At 38.1% G+C, this 22,948-nt stretch overlaps 1 protein-coding gene across 1 annotated transcript in view; it reads right to left on the reverse strand.

Moving 5' to 3' along the window:
* Nucleotides 1–22,948, reverse strand: part of TfIIFbeta (transcription factor TFIIFbeta) — a 189,868-nt gene that overhangs the window by 95,982 nt on the left and 70,938 nt on the right. Inside the window, exon 3 of the mRNA XM_090381266.1 lies at nucleotides 4,273–4,427. Within this exon, the coding sequence (XP_090237392.1) occupies nucleotides 4,273–4,427 (155 nt within the window). The remainder of the gene's footprint in view (nucleotides 1–4,272; nucleotides 4,428–22,948) is intronic.

Here is a 22,948-nt window from a genome sequence, read left to right on the forward strand (position 1 = left end):
TGGTTGAATTAATTATGATACAATATTTAAGTAAACTTTCCGTTAGGCACGATGTCTAATACTCTACTGAGTGATGACTAGACTTCGGATAAATTCATATAACGCAAATATTACAAGCAATATACTTGGTCATTTTTTAAAATGTTGATCTCGGAACTACGTAACAAGTCACTGTACTGAAACTAAATTAGCATGCGAGAAAATTTCACTGAGCGTGGGAAAATTTCTCAAGTCGGCGTGGGAAACGTTTTAATGCTGTTTTGCTATTCATTTTCAAGCTATCGACTCCATCAAATGAAACGATTGCGTTATGTCAAAAATGTAATCTGTAAAAGAGCGTTATAGTGATCTGTGACAGCGTTATAGTCAGATACGGGTTATAATATAAGAACAGCGTTATAGCGAATCAGCGTATAGCGAACCGCGTTATAACGGGGGCCTGCTGTAACGCAAATATTACAAGCAATATACTTCATCATTTTTTAAAATGTTGATCTCGGAACTACGTAACAAGTCACTGTACTGCAATTAAATTAACGTGCAAGAATATATCACTGAGCGTGGGAAAATTTCTCAAGTCGGCATGGGAAACGTTTTAATGCTGTTTTGATATTCATTTTCAAGCTATCGACTCCATCAATGAAATGATTTCGTTAAATATGCCAAAAATGTAATCTGTAAAAGAGCGTTATAGTGATCTGTGACAGCGTTGTAGTCAGATATGGGTTATAATATAAGAAAAGCGTTATAGCGAATCGTGTTATAACGGTAGGCTGCTGTATATTATGATTTTGAAGAAAATATATGAGAACGCTACCTCCTTTATTAGACTAGACAAAGACAGTAGCAAATTTAAAATTGAGAAAGGAGTTCGACAAGGAGACACAATATCTCCAAAGTTGTTTACTGCTGCTCTTGAAGCTATTAAAAGATTAGACTGGTCGCAGAAAGAGTCAATGTGAATAGAGAGTACTTAAACAATTCACGATTTGCAGATGACATTGTGGTCATAAGCGACGATCCCAAAGAATTAGAGGAAAATCTTAATCAGTTATGCAGAGTTAGTAAGGATTTTGGACTAAAGATGAATATGGCTAAAACAAAAGTAATGATGAACAAGTATGCCACAGAAAGAGATATAATGATTGAAGGAGCAGTAATTGAAAAGATGGAGTCATACTTATCTGGGACAAGTCTATTTTTATAATAATGATAAATGGCTGGAAGTCAAGAGAAGAATAAATTTTGGATGGATAGCATTCAGGAAATATAGTCACATACTGAGCAGTAACATCCCAATTTGTTAGAAACGTAAAATAATGAACCAATGTATACTCCCCACCATGACTTGCGGAAGCGAAACTTGGGCATTCACCAAAAGAATGGAAGAGAAGCTGAGAACTACACAGCGAAGAATAGAATGAATTATATTGGGAATCAGAGTGTTAGATAAGAAGAGAAACACATGGATTAGGTAGCAAATTCAAGTAAAGGACATTCTTATCAAAACTAAAGAATTAAAATGGTCTTGGGTAGGACACATTGCCCAAAGACACAATGACACATGGACTAAGAAAATAACAGAATGGTACCCAAGAGGAGGTAGAAGAAAACTTGGAAGACAATGACAGAGATGGGCAGATGAATTTCACGAGTTTGTGGGTAGTAAATGGATGGCCATTGCACAAAACAGAAGGAAATGGAAAGTTGCTGGAGAGGCCTTCATCTTGCAGTGGATTGAAAATGGCTGATGATGATAATGAGCATAAGAGAATATGTAACAAAGCCACTGCTGAAGTAAGACAGGTGAAAATTGATTATAATAAAGCACTAACAAAGATATCTAATAATGGGGATAAGGAATTCTCATACGTGAACATCGGAAAGAAGAAAGTAAATCCAATAAGTCCATTAATTGGTTGCAGAGGAAGGTCCATAAAAAGTCCAGCAGGCATAGCAGACAAGCTGAACACATTTCTCACTCATATTTACATTTGAAAGGAAGCATGAAACTCTGAGAAATATTAAAGTATCAGACTACTGTAAACTAAGTAACATCTGAGATCAATGATCAGACAAGCATTTGTTAGAAAATTCTACTGAGATTAAAGGAGGGCAAGGCTTCAATGGAAGATGGCATATATTCAGTTGTAATTAAAAGGGTATCAAACTGTTGAGAATACAAATGAGAGCATCACTGGACTCTGGAAAGAAATACTTGGACTGGAGAAGTGCTAATGTCTCCTCAATAAACAAAGGTGGTGCCAAACAAGAGGTAGGTGACTACAGGTCAGTGAGTTGGGCTTGGGCTTCTGTGTTAGAGAGGATCGCTGGGTCTATGGTTAACGATGCCATTCAGAACCATCTGGTCAAGAATCGAATCGTGAACGGATCCTGTCATTGTTTTGTTAAGGGGAAGTCATGCCTGGCTAATCTGGGAAATTACTATGATGTAGTCATAAAGCACAGATTTTGGTAACAACTATATATCTAGACCTTGGAAAAGCTTTTTATATGGTCCCTCATGGAAGTTTGCAACTGGATTAAGTTGGAATTACTGATTAGGTCCTAAGTTGGATTGCACACTGGCTTAAAGAAAGGAGACAGAGGATTGTCATATACAGTCAGTCTTCAGGTGGACCAACATAATAAGTGGTGTTACTAAAGGATTGGTGCTGGGTTCGGTTTTTTTTTTAATGGAAACCCAAAACACAAAAGCTATCAAAACCTATAGTACTTAGTACCATGCACGAGTGGAAGGATAAGTATGGGGGGGGGGATGCCGGAAACTTTGCTCTAGAGACTAAACATGGGTTTCACCACTTCAAGCCCCCAATAAGCAAAGTGGTGGTATTTCACCGGTTGATGAGAGTCATCTACCACTTGTATTGTTCAAAAAATGGAAACTAAAGTTTAATATTTCTAAATATAAAGTGATGCATTTGGGGAACAGAAATCCTGGAGTGTAATGTATTAGCCGGATGGAGGAGAGACTAAAAGTGGCTCAAGACACACACAAAAAAAAAAAAAAACTCAGGTGTTATGATATGAAATTTTCTGAAATTTCACGAAATTCAATCTGACATAAAATTTTCTATGTAGTGTAAAGAGGTGGCTAGGAAGGCACACAGCATCATGTCTATGATTTCGAGGACCTTTGCTAGTAGGGAGAAGGATGCCATTGTCCTTCTTTATAAGGTGATGGTTAGACTACATTTGGAATATTGTACTTAGATCTCAAGACTGCGCCTAAAACAGACACAGAACTTCTGTAGAGGGTTCAGAGAAAGCTCTGAAGGGATTGAGTAAAATGAAAGAGGAAGATCTGTTCACCCTCATGTGAGATATGAACCAGGGGACAGAAACATAAAATTTCAAGGAAAAACAAAAGATTTTATCTTACAATCACTTATGGCTAGCAGTTGTCGAAGACTGGGATAAGTTACCTTCCAAAGTAGTGCAGGCAGTGAATCTGACTAAGCTTAAAGTAAAACTGAAAAACTGGTTGTGGTTGATTACCTTATGGGAATGGGAATAGCATGAATATTCTGTTTTTTTTTTTTTTTTTGTTTTTTTTTTCTGACTGATGCAGAAAAAAAAGTTTGTTCCTTGCATAGTTCTGCCTAATTACTAAATAGTAATACTTTGGAATCAAAAAATTTGTGTTTTTTTAAAACTAAGAATGTAAAACAAGCATGTGATTTTTAAATGGGTATAATTTTGTAGATGTAACCTCTAGTCAAAATATACTAGAAACTTCCACTTTATTTGTGCATCATAATTATACATAAACATTTGGAGGAGATCTTAAGATTAATTACTTTATTACAGATAAAGTAAATTAAGTGAGCTGGCTATACTCAAGACATGCAAAAGAAAGATGTGTATTACATGTTTGCTCTCATTAATAACTACAAAAACAAATATTTATATTAAATACTGTTAAGTTTCAATTCTATTGTTTATACTGCTAATAAGAAATTAACAGTTGGCTGTTAACGAGTTTACTGAAATGAGTAGAAAAAAATTAAATGCTAGTAATTTCTTTCATATTGTGAAGGGAAAATTTGTATACACTGTACAACAAATCGTTAGTATGACAAACAGCCAGACTGATTTTAAATTATCCAACAATAGACACTAGGCTTTGAATCCAAGTTTTTTTTTTTTTTTTATCATAGAAAATGGAGATTCAGGACAAGATAACTAATACTTTGAATTAGCCAAGTTCTATTGTAGAAAACAACGATAACAACAAGTACTACTTTTTACCTCGTAGCTGTGAAAATACTGCAAGAGTCTGATTGGCAACATTAGAGATCAAAAAACGATGATCTTTAGGCATGGAGACATTATTGCCAATGTCCTTCTTTTTAACCAGCTCATCGTCAAGGGTAAACAGGATATCTTGTTTTCCATTCAAGTTCCTGAACAAATTAAAAACAAGCTTTATATATTGTAATAACTAATTAATAAAATCAAACAGAAAAATAAAAACATTTAAGATATTATTTTCAATAAACTAGTAATACCCTCTATCATAATAGCAATTGGTAAAAGCATAACAATACAATATAAATAAATGATAGATTCAGCGACTAGTGCTCCATCACTCAAGGAACTGACTGCTCTGTCAGAGTGTCGCATGTTGAACAAGTAGTCCGATATGGGGGGGGGGGCAGTGTGTATATGTGTGTATATATGTGCAATTCAGCTAGCACATGGGCAAACAGAATAACTTTAATGACTTTGAGAGTAGTATAAGTATCATAGGAAAGTACCACAGAAACATTATTCTTTGGCTTCTGAAGGATGAAGACATTTTCCTAAAGCCTTCAGCTCAGGTTGAATTGGGGTGAAAACAGATTTTAAAGTCACTTCATGAACTTCAAAATTGCAAGTTTTTCTTGGTAAATTTTAATTAATGTGCAGTTGTATATTATAAATAGAACTTAAGATATTACACTAGGTGGAAGTTTATTCCAACAATTGAACAGCCTTTGGATGAATGCAAAATTTCCATTTTGAATATATTTTCCCTTATGTGTTTCATCTCAGATAGTTGGTTGATTGGTTGGTTGGTTGGTTTGGTGTTTAATGGCGCATTGGCAACATCTCAGAAAGATGTTTGTTGTTGTTTCTTGGTTTTTAGGAGCATTAGCAACTAAGGCCATATTGCTCCGGGATATGCGGTGGTCATTCCCTTGACCTTTCCGCATCCTCCGTATTTGGTGGTGACGGGCTCGAACCCCAGTCTAATCAAGAAGCGTGTGCTATGCACTGTTGCTCCTTCTGACCTGGCTACGGAGGCGCCACTCAGAAAGATTAAAGATGCCATCAGCATCTTTTAAAGCACTATACACTCCAGTTAGGTCACAACAAATGTATAATTTCCAGAGACTGTAATTTATAGAATCCCATTCTTTCTTGGTAAGAATATCCTTTTGTGCCTGCAACAAATCTATATCATCTGCTCATCTATACACTTTTCAAACAGATCTATGTCCTTCCTAAAATGAGGTTTCCAAACATGTACAGTATCTCACTTGTAGCCTAACCACTGCGTTAAACAACTGCGATAATCACCTCTTTGTTCCCGTTTGATAAAGTTCCTATATAACACTGACAGAATGTCATGAACTGTTCAAGTAGTTTGTTTGCACTGCAAAGAGAACTTCAGACCACACAATTACCCTTATACCGTTTTCATACTTCACTACTAAGTTTGCAATAATGCATTTATCACTGTTAAATACCTCAATTGCCATTTTACAGTCAATCTGCTTACCGGATTTGATGGCATATAAGACGCATGTTTTTTCCAAAAAAATGCCTTGGAAAAATCACCCTGAGTCCTATATGCAGAAGTGAGCCCTCGCTCATTGGCACTGGAGCGAGCAGGCAGGTTGTATTTTGCCATTCGGTCAGAATATTTTCGTTTCTGAAGGATAACAGGACACCCTAAGGTACTTTTGGACTTGCACAGTTGTTTGGAGTCAGTTCCAAGAAGTTTCGAAAGCCAGGGAACACAAAAAAAGCCTTAGAAGGTGATGGAAGCATCAAGATTCTTCTCCAGGTTTCCCAATAGTTCGCCGATCCTTTAAAAGGTGGCATGACCGGTAGGCCAGTTAGTTCTGTGCATGCTTTCGTGTTGTTGAGTGTGTCTCCGTGTACAGTAGTGTACTTTAATTGCGTGAAGTGACTATAATCATGACAATGAATTGTAATCAACGTGGGTGACTGAAATAAAATAAAGAACAGTGTTAATTGTATACCAGTTGTTTTTAATCAGAACCCCGTTTTGTAACAATATTGTTTAATCTAGGAGTTTGACATTATTTCAAAATATTTTACCCTCAGAAAATGGCTGTGGGAGAAAAGAGGTTGAATTACACTATTGGATATAAACTAAACGTGCTAAAAAACATGGTAACAAAGCTGTGGAAAGATTTTTTGGGCCACTGCTATGGAAAAAATTATATGCGTCTGGCAGAAGCAAGAAAAAGAACTTCAAGCTGCTAAAAAAAACAGTAAGCATAACCTTCATTGTCCTGCCTTACATTGGCCAGTACTTGAACAAGATGTAAAAAAGTGGGTAGCAGATGAAAGGAATTTAGGAAGAAGTGTTTCTACCAAAATGGCCAGGATACTAGCAGAAGGACGAGGAATTCCGAATTTTTCTGGAACAGAAGGTTGGTGTTACCAATTCATGCAAAGGCATGAATTATCAATGTGTACAAAAACATCAATTGGACAAAAATTACCAGCAGATTATGAAAAAAAAAATACTGGAATTTCTTAAATTTGTAATAACAGCACGAAAATGAACTTCTTTTGAAATTGACCAAATGGGAAATATGGATGAGGTCCCACTAATTTTTGATGCACCATCCAACAAAACTGTGAATATCAAAGTGTGTAAAACAGTGTCAATAAAAACCACCGGGCATTAGAAAACACAGTACACAGTAGTTTTGGCCTGCTGTGCTGACGGCACAAAACTACCACAATTTTTAATATTTAAAAGAAAAATTCAACCTAAGGAAAAAATTCCAGAAGGTGTATTTGTTCATATTCATCCAAAATGATGGATGGATGAATCTGGAATGAATTTATGGCTCCAAAAAATATGGGCAAGGTATCCTGGTGGTCTCTTAACAAACCATCTCTTTTCATTTGGGACCAGTTCAGAGTCCATAGAACTGAAGTCATTAAAAAGAGGGTGAGGGAATTGAATACACAGGTAGTTGTCATTCCTGGTGAACTAACAAACCAATTGCAGCCTTTGGATGTGTCCATAATCAAGCCATTTAAACAAAATACGAGAACAGTGGAAAAAATGGATGGGAGAAACCAATCATGACCTCACACCCACAGGAAGAATGAAGTGGCCCACCATTGCACAGGTGTGTAAATGGGTTAAGGAATCTTGGAGAAATATAAGTGGTAAAATAATTATAAAGTTTTTCAAGATGGCTGGAATTAATAATGTCCTTGTTGGCACTGAAGACACTGCATTATCTGAAGACTGATAGCAAGGCATAGCAAGGAAGAGTTTTTGGGATTTGAAGGCAATAATTTTTTTGGTTTTCAAAATGACTGAACTTTCCCTTTGCAGAACACTAATAATTAAATAATGTATAATTAATAATTAATTAATGTATTATTATACAGTATTAGTATTTTTCATGCTGTTCTGATCATATGTTTAAGATGGGCTTTTTTCCTACTATACACATTAGAATAAATATTAAATGCCTAATTACACAAACTTTTTTCCCCTTAATTTTCCTTTCTAAAATGTGGGTGCATCCTGTATGCCATCAAATATGGTAATTTTTCTAAATCTTTGTGAAGTGATAGTTACCCTATCCTGGTAACTATCATTAACTAGTGTGTCCATCTTTGTATCATCAGAAAATTAGACATCAAAATTTAAATATCTACATAAATGTCATTAATAAACATTAAAAACAGTAAGGAGGCCAAAACACCAACCTTTGCTGAATTCCGCTCATCCCATTAGTTCATGAATGTGCAGTGGTCATTTGCAACCACCCTGCATCTCCAACTAATAAGCCATTCTGTTAGCATAGTAGTAATTCCATCCCCACTCCCCTTCTCCATGCTACCTGAATGCAATTTATACAACAATCATATACCTGGCATAGCATTAGCAAGGCACATGATGCAAGAAAACAAGCTTAAATAGCATCAGCCAAAAAAAAAAAAAAAAACCAAAAAAAACTTTATCTCACCCATCCACTCGCTCCAAATGTTTGTCAAGTTTGGAAGTTTGTTCCGGCAATCAACCACCCGCTGGCTAAAGGCAAACTTCCGAACATCTATCCCAACTGTCTTCCCTCAATTTGAATTTATGCCCTCTCAGGCGATTATTCTGAGCAAGACGAAGAATCCCATCTGCATTGAGCATGCTCAAACCATTCAAGGCTTAATATAACTCAATCAGATCAGCTCGCAGGTGCCTAGTCTCCATAAACTGTAATTTGCAAAACTTAAGCCTTTCTTCGTAAGAGCAACACTTTGTTCCATTCACTAATCTTGTTGCCCTTCTCTGTACTCGTTCCAACAGCTCTACATCCTTCTTAAAATGAGGCCTCCAGACCTGTATACAGTACTCAAGGTGTGGTCTGCCCATTGCCTTATAAAAGGGGATAATCACCTCTTTATCCCTGCTAGAAAAATTCCTGTATATCATTGAAAAGATACCATGAGCTACTCTTGCAGACCGTCTGCACTGCTCAGAAAACTTCATATCTGCCTGCACAATTACCCCCCAGGTCCTTTTCACTCTCTACCACTGTCAGTGGTACCACAGAGTTTATACGTTACTCTGGGATAATTTCTTCCCATATGTAGTACTTTACATTTGTCAAGGTTAAACTTCATTTGCAATTCTCAGCCCATCTGCTCAACTTTTCTAGATCTTGTTGCAGCAGTGTACTGTTATTAATGTCATTAACAACCCTGCCAACCTTCGTATCGTCTGCGAACTTGGACATTAAGCCATCAGGCTTAATGTCCAAGTTCATCAATATCATTTATAAATACAGAAAACAACAATGGACCCAACACTGAACCCTGAGGGCCTCCACTAATAACATTAGTCCACGAAGAGCAGTGTCCATTGATTACCACTCTCTGTCTTCTTCCACTCAACCATCCCTTTATCCATAGCAGCAATTTGCCTCCAATGCCACAATGCTCTAATTTGTGAAGCAGTCTTCCATGTGCTACGGTATCAAAGGCTTTTCTAAGATCCAAATATATGATATCAAAGTTATTCTTTGCATCCAGTTCCTTTGTGACTACATCATAGAATCCAATCAAATTGGTCAGACAAGACTTCCCATTAACAAACCCATGCTGTGTCCGAGCTATAACTGAAGTCTTGTCTAGATGATCCACAATGCTTCTTCAACCAGTGCCTCCATTAATTTCCCTGGAACAGAAGTTAAACTAAGGTCTGTAATTAGCTGTGTCTCCCTTTGATCCTCCTTTGTGGATTAGGGTCACATTTGCACATCTCCAGTCCATGGGTACCTCCCCTGAGTCCAGGGAAGCTCTCATAATTATGGCTAAGGATTTGCTTACTTCCTTTGCTGCCTCCTTTAATATAACTGGATAGATTCCATCCACCCCAGGTGCCTTTCTTGTGTTTAACTTCAACAATTTCTCCTCCACTTTCCTCTCAGTTATTACAAGATTATCTAGTTTACTGCCAGAGTTGAATACACCTCTGGTATTCCCCTCCCTGAATAACTCCTCATGTGCGAATGTCAATGCAAAATATTCATTTAGTTTGTTAGCCACCTGAGCAGGATCATCAACAGTTGAACCATCAATATCCAGTGCACCAATCTGATTCATCACTTTCTTTCTAGAGTTTACACAGGTAAAGACTTCTTTGCTGTTTTTCTTTGCATCCTTTGCCAATGATTTCTCATAATGTCTTTGCCTGCCTAATCTCCTTTGTGACTTGGTTACAGACCACATTATATCTATCATAGGCTTCCACGTCACCCATTAATTTATATGTATCCCATGCATTTTTCTTCTCTGCCACATGTCTCATTAGTTCATCTGACATCCATTTAGGTCAAAAACTTGAACGCTTCCAAGATTAATTCTTGGCATGCCTCCCATTTTGAATTTGCTGTTGGTAACATCATCAGTTCATCCCACCATATAGAATTTAAATACTGTCTCAGACCATCGTAGTCGCCTTTATGAAAGCAAAAACCCTTCCCTTTACCCCCGATGGTAGTTACCTCTTTGAGTAAATCCCACTTCAGCACACTGTGATCACTGGCACCTAGTGGTTCCTTTATCTGCAGTTTCTTAATGCATGATGAATCAGAATCACTACTGATAATCAGATTAAGAGTATTACTCTCTCTAGTTGCCTCCTGAACATGCTGATGTAGAAAACAATCATTCAATAAATCCACAAAAGCCTTGCTAGTGTGTGTGTGAGTGACCAACCAACAAATTCCAGTCAATATCCAGGAAATTAAAATCCCCCATTATAAGACTCACTGATTTACTGGCCATTTCCCTGTAGTTTTTTTTATTATACTCATCAGAGTCATTAGGCCTATAACACACTCCTACTCTCAATTTTGAACTTCCAGTGCTTATGGCACACCAAACTGACTCAACACTGCACAGTCCAATGATGTCGACTGGCCGCACTTCCTCGAATTTTGTTTCTTAACTAATAGCATAACCCCCCCCCTCCCTTCCTATCCTTCCTGTACATATGGTACTCCCCAAATTCCAGTTCTGCATTCCTTATAGCTGTGTGACACCACGTCTCTGATATCCCAACAATGTCTTTGACATTTTGACCAACACCTCAAATTCATCAAATTTATTTACCAAACTCCTAGCATTGGTGTATACGCAAGTATACATGCACCTGTTCCTATTCTTAGCTACCCTAACACAATCCATGCATTTAATTGTACTGCAGTGACTCCCAGCAGTCTCTGAAACACCATGCATCTTGTTTTCCAGGCTGCTGCTTATTCCAATAGAAACAGTGCAAGAATCACTTTCACCTCTGCCAGCGGCTATTGTTAATCTATTAGTCCGTGTATCCCCTCCCCAAAATAACAGTTTTCCGACCCACCTAACATTGCCTCGATAGCATCAGCAAATATTCTTGCACCCTTTCTATTTAAGTGTATCCCATCCCTGTAGAAGCAGTCTCTCCTGTTAACAAGCACAGATCAGGCTGAGAAAAATTCTACCCCTTGAGCTTTGCACAATTTTTCCAGGGCCGAATTGATAGATAAGGCTCTCATCATATACTCCCTCCTATCACGTCTGGGCAGAATTGCAGACACTGTTAGAATAGAAACTTCTTCAGTAGTAGACATGTCTTTCCCTTTCCAATGAAGTATCGGAGAGGGCAGCCAAGCAAATTTGTCATTTAGGGCCTGTATCCTAGTCCAGGTGTCGGTATCTTTTTTGATAGTTGAAGCAAAGGCAATCCAGGAATCACTTTTCACTTTCCATCTAATTTGCCTTGCTTTAGCTTTAAGTCTCTTATAAGCAATTAAGTTAGTTGTGGTAGGATACTTTTGGAAATTATTCCACGCACAGTTTTTCTCCTGTTTGGCACGAAGGCAATCTGTATTCCACAAAGTGATTCTGGTGAATGTGATACGCCTTTGATTTTGGAATAGTTGCACTGGGTACTGTCAGAATCTGAGTGGTTATGTATGCAGTTACATCATTAATGGGTTGTTTTTGAATATAAAGTCTGTCTAGACATATTTGGGCAGAATAGCCATCTCAATTTGCCTTTCTAAACTTCCAAGTGGATTGTTGGTCAGAATTTACAGTTACCCATTTGTAATGAGGAAATAATCGTGATTGCTATTAAAGGGATTGGTTAACACAGACCATGTCACGATTGGAAAGATGTACGGTGAACAAATTGACAAGTCAATTATAGAAATGGATCCTGTAGGTAGGTGAATATATGTGGAAGATCCAGAGTTTAGTAAATTTAGATCATTGTTATTCAAAAACTGTTCAATCAATTTGCCTCTTGCAACCATTGTAAGCGACACATAGGATTGACTAGGCATGGTCGACATAATCTGTTTGCATGCCTTAGGATATGTGACTTTATGTTCAATTTTGTATTTTTTCCCCAGTTTTCTACATTTCACATGATTTGGAAAAGGCAGGGTGCTTCCTTTGCAGCTGGGGTGAATGGGAGTACAGGTAATACAGAAGCCTACTGTATATATAAATAAGTCTGTAATCAAGGTACAAAGGCAGTTAGACAAGCTAATGCAGATTATGAGGTCTCTGGCAAAGAACTGAAGCAAAGTTCTACTATTACTATGTTTACTATTTCTACTACTATTACTATGTTTATAGTAACAGTAGAAGGAAGGGGTTGAAACACATTGGGCTAATTGATGCCATGGGTTAACTGTTGATAACCCTGCTCAGGTTGCTGAAAAATTATTATTATTATTAGCTATATGGTGCCCAGAAGCCTGAGGCTTATACTGCACCAGCCAAAAAAAAAAAAAAATTCTCGAGAGAGAGAGAGAGAGAAGGGAAGGGAATCAACAAGAAAGAGAAGAATGATGATATCCAGCTCAGGACCCTGGGTGTGCCAAGCCCATACTCACCAGATGTGAGCCCCTGGGGGAGTTAGTGGTGTATTTTTCTGCTTATTATAAGTACAAATGCTTATAAAAATATTTAAATATATGTGCATATCAGATATAATTCTCTACTTCAATTGTCATATTTTTTCAAAATTTCATTTCAAGTTTATAACTTTGGTATTGCATACTTGGATTTCAGGAAAGCTTCTGATATTGTTTCACATAAAAGACTGCTGTACAAATTGGAGCAGAGTTGCATTAAGGGTGGTTGATTGTTGGAACAAACTTCAAGCTGTTTTTGTGGAAGTAGGTGGTTTGAATATATTCAAAGAAAAACTTGACAAATTCTTGCAGGGCATGAATGGGCAGTGTGTAGTTTTTTTTTTTTTTTTTGGCTGATGCTTTATAAGCTTGCTTTCTTGCATTATTTGCTGTTACTAATGCTAACTCCTTCATTTCCAAGTATTCCTCACTTCCAGTGTCAGAGTCTATTTTTAAGATAGAATTATCTAACAGATGATCGAGAATAAGCTGCATACTTTCTTCCAAAGACCTTGAAGTTTGAGCATTAACATGAATAGAACAAGTTATCTCCAACAGGTTACCTCAACTTACTACAAATCTTATAAACTATTCCCCAGGAGTTGCTTTTACCACAGAATTGGATCTCACCAATTTTTTCCAAGCTTAAAAAAAAAAAAAAAAAAAAATGCAATTGTGTAAATTTAAGCATGACAGGTGTGCAATTGGGCTAAGTGCATACAGAGTTATTGTTCTAACATTCTTCCAAGTTAGACTGCAGTGAGTGTAACATACAAGGAAACTTGACCTACCATTCAGATGTCACTTTCCCCTCTTGAGACATGACATGGGATTTGCTGGCCTGGCCAGTGTGGGATTACTAAGAGAGAAGAACTGCACATCCACAGTGCAATCACCTCCCTTCCAAGATAGGGCACCTGTCCCTATGACTTTAATCCTCGACTATCCCCGTGTCCTTCCCGACCTCCCATCCCAACCTTTCCACCTGATGGAATCTACTTCCACAAATCTTATACAACTTTTAACTCATGGAGGATAGGCTCCTTCCCTAGGGGTACCCTGCTATCCTTTTAACTTCATTTTTCCAGGTGGAGAGTCTTCCCATCATCACCTTCTTTATCTTCACCTGTTCCTCTCATCTTTCCTGCTCCCTTTTTCACTGTCCATAGTGTCTCCCCCTAGCAACCTCATGCATCATCCACGGTTCACCCCTCTGCCCCGATGAGGCAGACTACACAATGATGCCATGGGTTAACTGTTGGGATCCCACACTAGAGGCCCTGCAGCAAAATGGGCAGAGTTACAACAGAACAGAACCCACACAATATGCAGACCAACAATAAAACTCACTGTCTCTGACATTAATCTACAGGGATTGGATACACTTAAATAGAAGGGGTGCAAGAGTGTTTGCTAATGCTATTGAGGCAGTGTTAGGTGGGTCGGAAAACTGCTAGCTTGGGGAGATTCACAGACTAAAAGGTTAATAGTAGCGGCAAGCAGAGGTGAAAGTGATTCTTACAATGCTTCTATTAGAATGAGCAGCAGCCTAGAGGGCGGGGTGCTGGGGGATATAGGGACTAGTGGGAGTCATCATGAAACAAATAAATAGCTGTGTTAGGGTAACTAAGAATAATAATAGGTGCATGTATACTTGCATGTACACCAATGCTAGAAGCATAGTAAATAAATCTGATGAATTTGAAGTGCTGGTTAAGACATCAAATGCAGATATCATTGAGATATAAGAGATATGGTGTCACACAGATATAAGCAGTGCAGGATTGGAATTTAGGGAGTACAATGAGCACAGACAGGATAGGAAGGGAAGATGGGTTATGCTGTTAATTAAGAAAAACATAAAATCTAAGGAAGTACATCCAGTTGACATAAATGGACAGTGCAATGTTGAGTTAGTTTGGTGTGACAGTAGGAGTGTGTTACAGTCCTAATGATTCTAATGAGTACAACGAACAACTGCACATGGAAATAAAGTGTGCCAGTAAATCAGATTGTCTTATAATGGGTGATTTAACTTCCCAGATATTAACTGGGACTTCTGGATTAGTGACTCACAACACTAGAAAGGCCTTTTTGGATTTATTTCACGATTGTTTTCTTCAGTAGCATGTTCTAGAGGCAACCAGGGAAAGTAATACTCTTGATCTGATTATCAGTAGCGATTCTTCATGCATTATGTATCTGCAGAAAAAGGAACCACTAGGTGGCAGTGATCACAGTGTGCTGTGGGATTTACTCAAAGATGTAACTACTGTCACGGGTAAAGGGAAGGGTTTTTGCTTCTGTAAAGGCAACTACAGTGGTCTGAGACAGTTTTTTAATTCTGTACAGTGGGACCAACTGATTATTTTACTAAAAGCAAATTCTAAGTGGGAAGCATTCAAGAAACTAACTGTGGCAGCTACTAGGCTTTTCATATCAATTAAGAAATACTGTTCAAGGTTTAGGCTTAAATGGAGGTCAGATGAACTAACAAGACTCATCGCGGAGAAGCAATATGCATGGGATGCATATAAATTATCAGGCGACACAAAAGCCTATGGTAGATACGAGGGTGGTTCGATAAAGAATAGCCCTCACCTACTTCCACATATCGCAGAATCATGATATTGTGTGTGTAGCATCATACATATCTCTGTACTAAAAATTGCAGCCCTGTGACTTAATTTGTTTTTCTCTTACGGAGCTGAACGTGTGACGAAGTAGCATCATGGACAAAGTTGAAGCCAGAGCTGTAATTTGGTATCTGTTCTTGAAGGGGAAATCTAAAGAAATCCACGAGGACATTACTGCTGTATAAAGCTGAAGCCCCATCCTATGGTATTGTGAAGCACTGGCATACAGTTTGGGTGTGGTCGGACATTGGTAGAATCTGAGCCCATTCCAGGTCGTCCCCATTCATCCATTGATGACAGCACGATCAGAAAAGTGGAGTCGTTAACCATGGAAGATCGCCGGATATCTGCACGTGAATTGTCCCAGGAGGTGAAGATTAGTGTGGCCTCTGTTGAAACAGTCCTTCATGACCAACTCCATTTATGGAAATTGAGTGCAAGATGGATTCCCCAATTATTGACTGGTTTCCAGAAGGCTGATCGACAACAGAAATCACAAGAGTTGTTAGTCCTGTGCCAAAAAAATGAGGAAGATTTTTCTCTCATCTAATCACTCAGGATGAAAGTTGGATACACCATTTCGACCCTGAAAGTAAAAAGCAGTCCATGGAATGGCAACATCATAGTCCCCCCCCCACCAAGAAGGCAAGGGTCGAAGTGTCAGCAGGAAAGGACTTGCTGACAGTGTTTTGGGATGAGAAAGACATAATAATGACTGATTACCTGCCGAAAGGTAGAACAATTACAGGTGCCTATTATGCCAACTTACTCACAAAATTATGGGAGAAAATCAAAACGTGTAGGCGTGGCATACTGTCCAAAGGTGTGAGAATGCTTCAAGACAATGCCCCAGTTCACACTTCTGAAATTGCAACAACATAAGCGGCCACTCGTGGATATGAAATACTGCCCAATCCAGCCTACTCACCCGATCTTGCACTATCGGACTTCTTGTTTCCTTCCCTCAAATCATTTCTTCAGGGGACCCACTTCCTTGACGACGAGACACTTATCTCTGCAACAGAGTCATGGTTCGAAGATCAACCACAAAAACAGTATCCATACACTACACTGTCTCTTCTGTACAGATTGTACTCCTCATATTCAAATTCTGCATTCCTTAAATCTGAATGACACCAAGTCTGACATCCATACAATGTCTACATTTGATGACTTGATCACTGCTTCAAATTCATCAAATTTATTAACTATGCTCCTAGCACTGGTGTACATACAAGTATCCATGCATCTGTCCTTAATCTTAGTTACCCTAACATAGCCCATGTATTTACCTGTTCCTTGATGACTCACAGCAGGCTTTGAAACGCAGCATTTTGCTTTCCCCTCTGCTGCATGTTCCAATAGAAACAGTGCAAGATTCATTTTCACCTCTGACTGTGGCTATTTGTTAATCTGTTAATCTGTGTATCCCTTCCCCAAGCTAACAGTGTTCCAACACACTTAATGCTGCCTCAATAGCATCAGAAAATATTTTTGCGCCCTTTCTATTTAAGTGTATCCTATCCCTGTAGAAGCAGTCTTGTCTCTCCTGTTAACAAGCACAGACCATCCCGAGAAAGATTCTGCCCTATGAGCCTTACAAAATTTCTCCAGGGCTGAACTGATTTACAGGGCTTTCATCATATACTCCCTCCTATCATGACTGCACAGAATTGCAGATACGTTCAATTTTAACCCTAACTCACAATCTTTTACTCAACATTGCTTAGAACTTGTTAATTAAGTCAGCAGGTTTCCTACTCAATGTGATTAGTGCCAACGTGAACATCATCTTTTTTACCCTTAAAAGATGATATCTGCTCTACAACATCTTAAATATTTGCTCCTGGCAAACATACCCCAGTCCTATCCCACCTGTCCTTTTTGCCCAATATATTTCCTGTTTCCCTGACAACAGAGTCACCAACAATAGCTATCTCCTGTGGGACCAACGCATCCTGTCCTGGTGATTGCGCTGTGTTGCCTGATGCTCAAGTGTGAGCCGTGACATTGAGTTGGGCAGCTGAGAGCTTGATGGGCTCTCCACTTTGATACTTCAAGGGTATCCACCCTACTCTTCAAGTTCTTATAAAAATCCATTAACACAAGCTGGCACCTTATTTCTTCACGCTCTCTGCACCAAGCACACACAGACATCACCCTTGGTTATACTGTGTCCTGTTCCAGGAAGATCTGCAAACATTGCACGAACAGCACATTTCTTCAGGCCACAATTTGTAGGGGAGTCACCCCTTCAATTTTCCCCCAATCCACAGCACTCCTGCTTCTTTGAACCCATTGTTTCGCTGGGGTATAATTTCCATTTAAATTCATTATAATCGAAAATACTACACTAAACTAATATTTAAATGTAATAATAACACTAATTTACCAGTTATGCAACAACAGTATGTACTAGTCAATCAAGTTACGTTATATGTATTACGCTATCAAGTTTATACTACATGTATTATGTCATTTTGTTACATTACGATAATTTGATCTATTATAATTAACTTATTATGTAAAGTAATAAGTTAATTGTAATAGTTCAAATTATCTAAGCAAACACCAATCTACATGATTCGAACTATTGAGATGCCCATTTAAAACAATGAAAACATCCCTACCATGCACTACAGCATAAGTTACAAGGTATGATATTCGTGCCAAATCATCGATACAAAGGTTCTACTTATATCAAATCGTAACTTGCAAAATCTAAATTTAAAAAATAAGCTAACAAATGTTGTGACATGGGCTATTAAACTACTTAGACTGTTTTATTAAGCTAGTAATAATAATAAAGTGTTAAGGACTAGGCCTAACGTAGCAAAGTGGTCAGGAGCGAGAGTGCAATAGCTTGCGCTCTGAGTTGACCGGGGTTCAAGCCCATGACTACTAAATATGATTAATATTTGTACTGATGAATTATTGTAAACTCCACTGAGCATGGTCATGCCGGAGTATAAACAAGAACATTTTTTATTGAAGACAATTTAATATGTTAATTAAGTTAAAAAGACAGCAAAATTTTCTAAAAAACTTGTCATTCTAATGAACTCAAAATTCTTTGTATACATAAAGACCTTTTGTACCTTTTCTAATCAAAAGTGTTAAGGACTAAGGTATTTTTCTTAAGAATAAAAATAATAATCAGAAATACTGCTTGACTGGCCATGCTATATGTTTGCAGACTGTCATCCATGGCACTGAACACGCTTAAATAAGTAGAAATAACATGGGAAATGAGACAGAGAAGACAGAGGCTGTAAGTGATTTATAATATTTTGTCAGTCTTTATATTTGATCATCATCATCATCGGCCATTTTCAATCCAATGCAGGATGAAGGCCTCTCCAGCAACTTTCCAGTTCCTTCTGTTTTGAGCACTGGCTATCCATTTACTACCCAAAAACTCATGAATTTCATCTATCCATCTCCGACTTTGTCTTCCAGGTTTTCTTCTAGCTCCTCTTGGATACCATTCTGTTATTTTCTTATTCTATCTGTCATCATGTCTTCGAGCTATGTGTCCTGCCCAAGACCATTTTAGTTCTTTAGTTTTGATAAGAATGTCCTTTACTTGAGTTTGCTGCCTAATCCATGTGTTTCTCTTCTTATCTAACAGTCTGATTCCCAATATAATTCGTTCCATTCTTCGCTGTGTAGTTCTCAGCTTCTCTTACATTCTTTTGGTGAGTGCCCAAATTTCACTTCCATAAGTCATGGTGGGGAGTATACATTGATTCATTATTTTACATTTCAGACAAACTGGGATATTGCTCTTCAGTATGTGACTATATTTCCTGAATGCTATCCATCCAAAATTTATTCTTCTCTTGACTTCCAGCCATTTATCATTATTACAGCTAATAACCTTGTCCCAGATAAGTATATGACTCCACCTTTTCAATTACTGCTCCTTCAATCATTATTTCCCTTTCCGTGGCATACTTGTTCATCATTACTTTTGTTTTAGCCATATTCATCTTTAGTCCAAAATCCTTACTAACTGTGCATAACTGATTAAGATTTTCCTCTAAGTCTTTGGGATTGTGGCTTATAACCACAATGTCATCTGCAAATCGTAAATGGTTTAGGTACTCTCCATTCACATTGACTCCTTTCTGTGACCAGTCTAATCTTCTGAAAGCTTCCTCAAGGGCAGCAATAAACAGCTTCGGAGATATTGTGTCTCCTTGTCGAACTCCTTTCTCAATTTTAAATTTACTACTGTCTTTGTCTAGTCTAATAAAGGAGGTAGCACTCTCATATATTTTCTTCAAAATCATAATATATGGGGTATCTATGCCTTGTCTTTCCAGTGCCCGAAACATTGCCTTATGCTGTATGGAGTCAAATGCCTTTTCATAATCCACAAATGCCAGGCATAATGGTGTTTTATATTCATTTGCTTTCTCCATTAGCTGTGATATTACATGAAGGTGATCCATAGTTGAGAATCCTGTCCTAAAGCCAGCTTGCTCTTTCGGCTGATTCTCATCAAGTATTCTTTCTAATCTGTTAGTAATGACTCTTGTGAACAACTTGTAGATGTGGGATAACAAGCTAATTGGTCTATAATTTCCAATTTCTGATTTATCTCCTTTCTTATGCAGCAAAACTATGATTGCATTATTCCACTGCTTAGGCGTCACACCTTTTCTAATGTACTTTGTGAAGAGCCTTGCCAGTTTTTGTGTTATGTCTCTTCCTCCCAATTTTAACAACTCTACAGTAACTTCATCTTCCCCCGGGGCTTTCCGATTCTTCATTTTCTTCAATGCATGTTCTACCTCATCAGGAAGAATATCGGGTATGTCGTATGTGTTACTACTTTGCAATCCATCTTCCCCATTGCTGGCATCATTCCCTCGCTCCTTGTATAATTCTCTATAGTAGTCTTCTGCTATTTGAATTATGCTCTCTCTGCTGTTTATAAGTACACCATCGCTATTCTTCAGTTTCAGTATCATTTGTCTTTCTGTAGTACTGCTCATGGCTGCTGATTTAAATCCTTTGTTTTCCCTTAATGCTTGTTCTTAACACTTTTCTTGTGTTAAATCTTCTTATGTCCTCTCTGAGTCTCTTTCTAATGGCTTTGCATAACTCAGTATACTCAATTTTCTCCCTGTCAGTGTTTTTCTTGCTCTTCATTTGTCGTCTTCGATTCATCATGACAAGTGTTTCTTTACTAATTTTTTCTTCTTTGGATTTCTGTTTCCCAATAGATTTCTTGGGCTTTATCACTTTCAGAAAGGTGTAATATTCCTCGTCGATATCTTGGTCCTGAGCAGTCTGCAGAAGCTCAAACTTGTTTTTAAGTTCCAGTACATACTGCTTTTTCTCCTCCTCTGTTATCTCAAAGACCTTTGTATTATTTACTCGAGTCAGTTTTTTCCTTTCCTTTCCTACATCTATATCAAGTGTACATCTTACCATTCTGTGATCACTTCCAACATTTACCTTATTCAGGACGGTAACATCATTCACAATATATCTTCTGTTAGTGAGGATGAAGTCGATTTCATTAGTTGTTAATCCATTTGGACTCTTCCATGTCCACTTTCTGTTCACCCTTTTCTTTAAAAAAGTGTTCATTACTGACAGTCCTTGAGATTCTGCAAATTCCACAAGTCTTTCACCTCTTTTATTTCTTTCACCAATTCCAAAATTTCCTATAGCTCCTCTTTCTGCGCTGTTTTGCCTTTTTCCAACCTTAGCATTGAAGTCCCCCATAATAATAGTGTAGTGGGTTTTCTGCTCATCTAGAAGACTCTCAATTTTGGTGTACATTTCTTCAACCTCTTCATCATCATGGCTCGATGTTGGTGCATAAATCATTATAATCTTTAGCTTGTACTTCTTAGAAATCTTGAGTATTAGCCTTGACACCCTTGGTGATGTACTTCTGAATTCCAAAATGTTGTTTTTAAAATCTTTATGGACCAGAAACCCAACTCCACCTTCACTCCTTTCACTGTTTCCATTGGTGTGCAGCAGATTTCCACTTGATAAACTTATAAGTGATTCATTTCTTCTTCTTGTTTCAGCCAAACCGATGATATTCCAATTCACATTTTCTAATTCCTTTTCTAGCTCTAATATCCTGTCTTCACCGATGAGTGATCGTACGTTGTAACAGGCCAAGTTCAGTTTCCGTTATATTTGATATATACCTGCAATTTAAGGAGTATAATGGAAAAAGACTTTTATTTTATATTAGACATATTAGTCAGAATCACTATCTTAATTGGGAGAAATGTTTCAAACATCAGCTACTGTATTTATCTTTATATATAAGATTTGTTTAAATATAATAAGTTTTATACTTACTTTCCTTACATTTTGTTACATACTTTAGCTGTTCTGCAAGTAATGATAGTTCATATATGTTTGAAACATGCAGTATGGGATTTTTGATTTATGACTACTATTAAGTTGACAGCACTATGATGCTGAAGCCAGAAAATAAATAAATAAAGGCGGCAGTTTTTACGTTTTTTTTTTTTTTTTTTTTTTTTTTAATAAGGATGAAGAAACGAATTTACTTCGGAAACAATTTATCTTTTGTATGTCTCAGAATACTTTGAAACACAATGATAAAGATCTTCCAGACAAATGCACAACGGGCCAGAGCGGTGGCCGACCAGGTCAGAGTAAAAGCAGAGGAGGAAAATGCAGACATTATACTACTCCAGGAGCCATATGTACATAAAAAGCTGGTCAGGGACTATCCACTGCACTTCAAAATTATTCAGACAGATGAGGATACCCCGTGGGCGGCCATATTGATCAGAAATCAGAACATCACGGCCACCAGGATCACGCAGTTCTGCACGACCTGGGCCGCATGCGCACACCTTATCACAGCCCTGGGCGCCTTCTACGTGGTGGCGTTATACTGCCGACCAGGAGAAGAAATAACCTTCGCAATAAACTACTTACAACGACTTTTGGATACATTGCCTAACCAAAAAATTATCATCGGCGTGGATGTCAACTGTCATTCGCCAGCATGGCATAATACTACACCAGACAGAAGAGGTACCAGAAATGGCCAACTTCTGGAGGACTTCCTCATGGGCTCCCAATTTACTGTTTTAAACCAGCCACATCATCTGCCAACCTATTGTAATACCCTGTGGGAGGCCACGATCAACATCTCTCTGGCAACAAGAAATCTTGCTGGGTTCGTGACTGATTGGAGGGTCGAAGATTCGTGGACCACTTCGGACCACCGGATCATAACCTACAAGATAACAAGAGTCCTAACAAGAACACCACTAGCCAAGCAGATGACAAACAGATACGATATCACCAGTGCCAACTGGGAGCTCTTCAGAAACCTACTGAATGAAGCGGTGGAACACAATCCAGGAAGTTTAGACCCGCAAGCCGACCCGGACGTCTGCAAGATAAGACAACTAAAATAATCACAGATACAAGCAATGAAGCTATCCAAAAGAAGAACCCGAAACCTGGAGCCAACCCCTGGTGGACTCCGGAAATCAGTGCCCTTCGCAAAGTGGTAACCAAAAGAAGAAAGGAGTTCCAACGAGCGCGCAGGACGTGGCCAGAAGCTGAAGTAGAAGCCCTCAGGCAACA

This window comes from Mastigoproctus giganteus, chromosome 9 (genome assembly GCF_048544385.1).
Source record: "Mastigoproctus giganteus isolate SK-2022 chromosome 9, ASM4854438v1, whole genome shotgun sequence".
Classification (NCBI taxonomy): Eukaryota; Metazoa; Arthropoda; class Arachnida; order Uropygi; family Thelyphonidae; genus Mastigoproctus; species Mastigoproctus giganteus.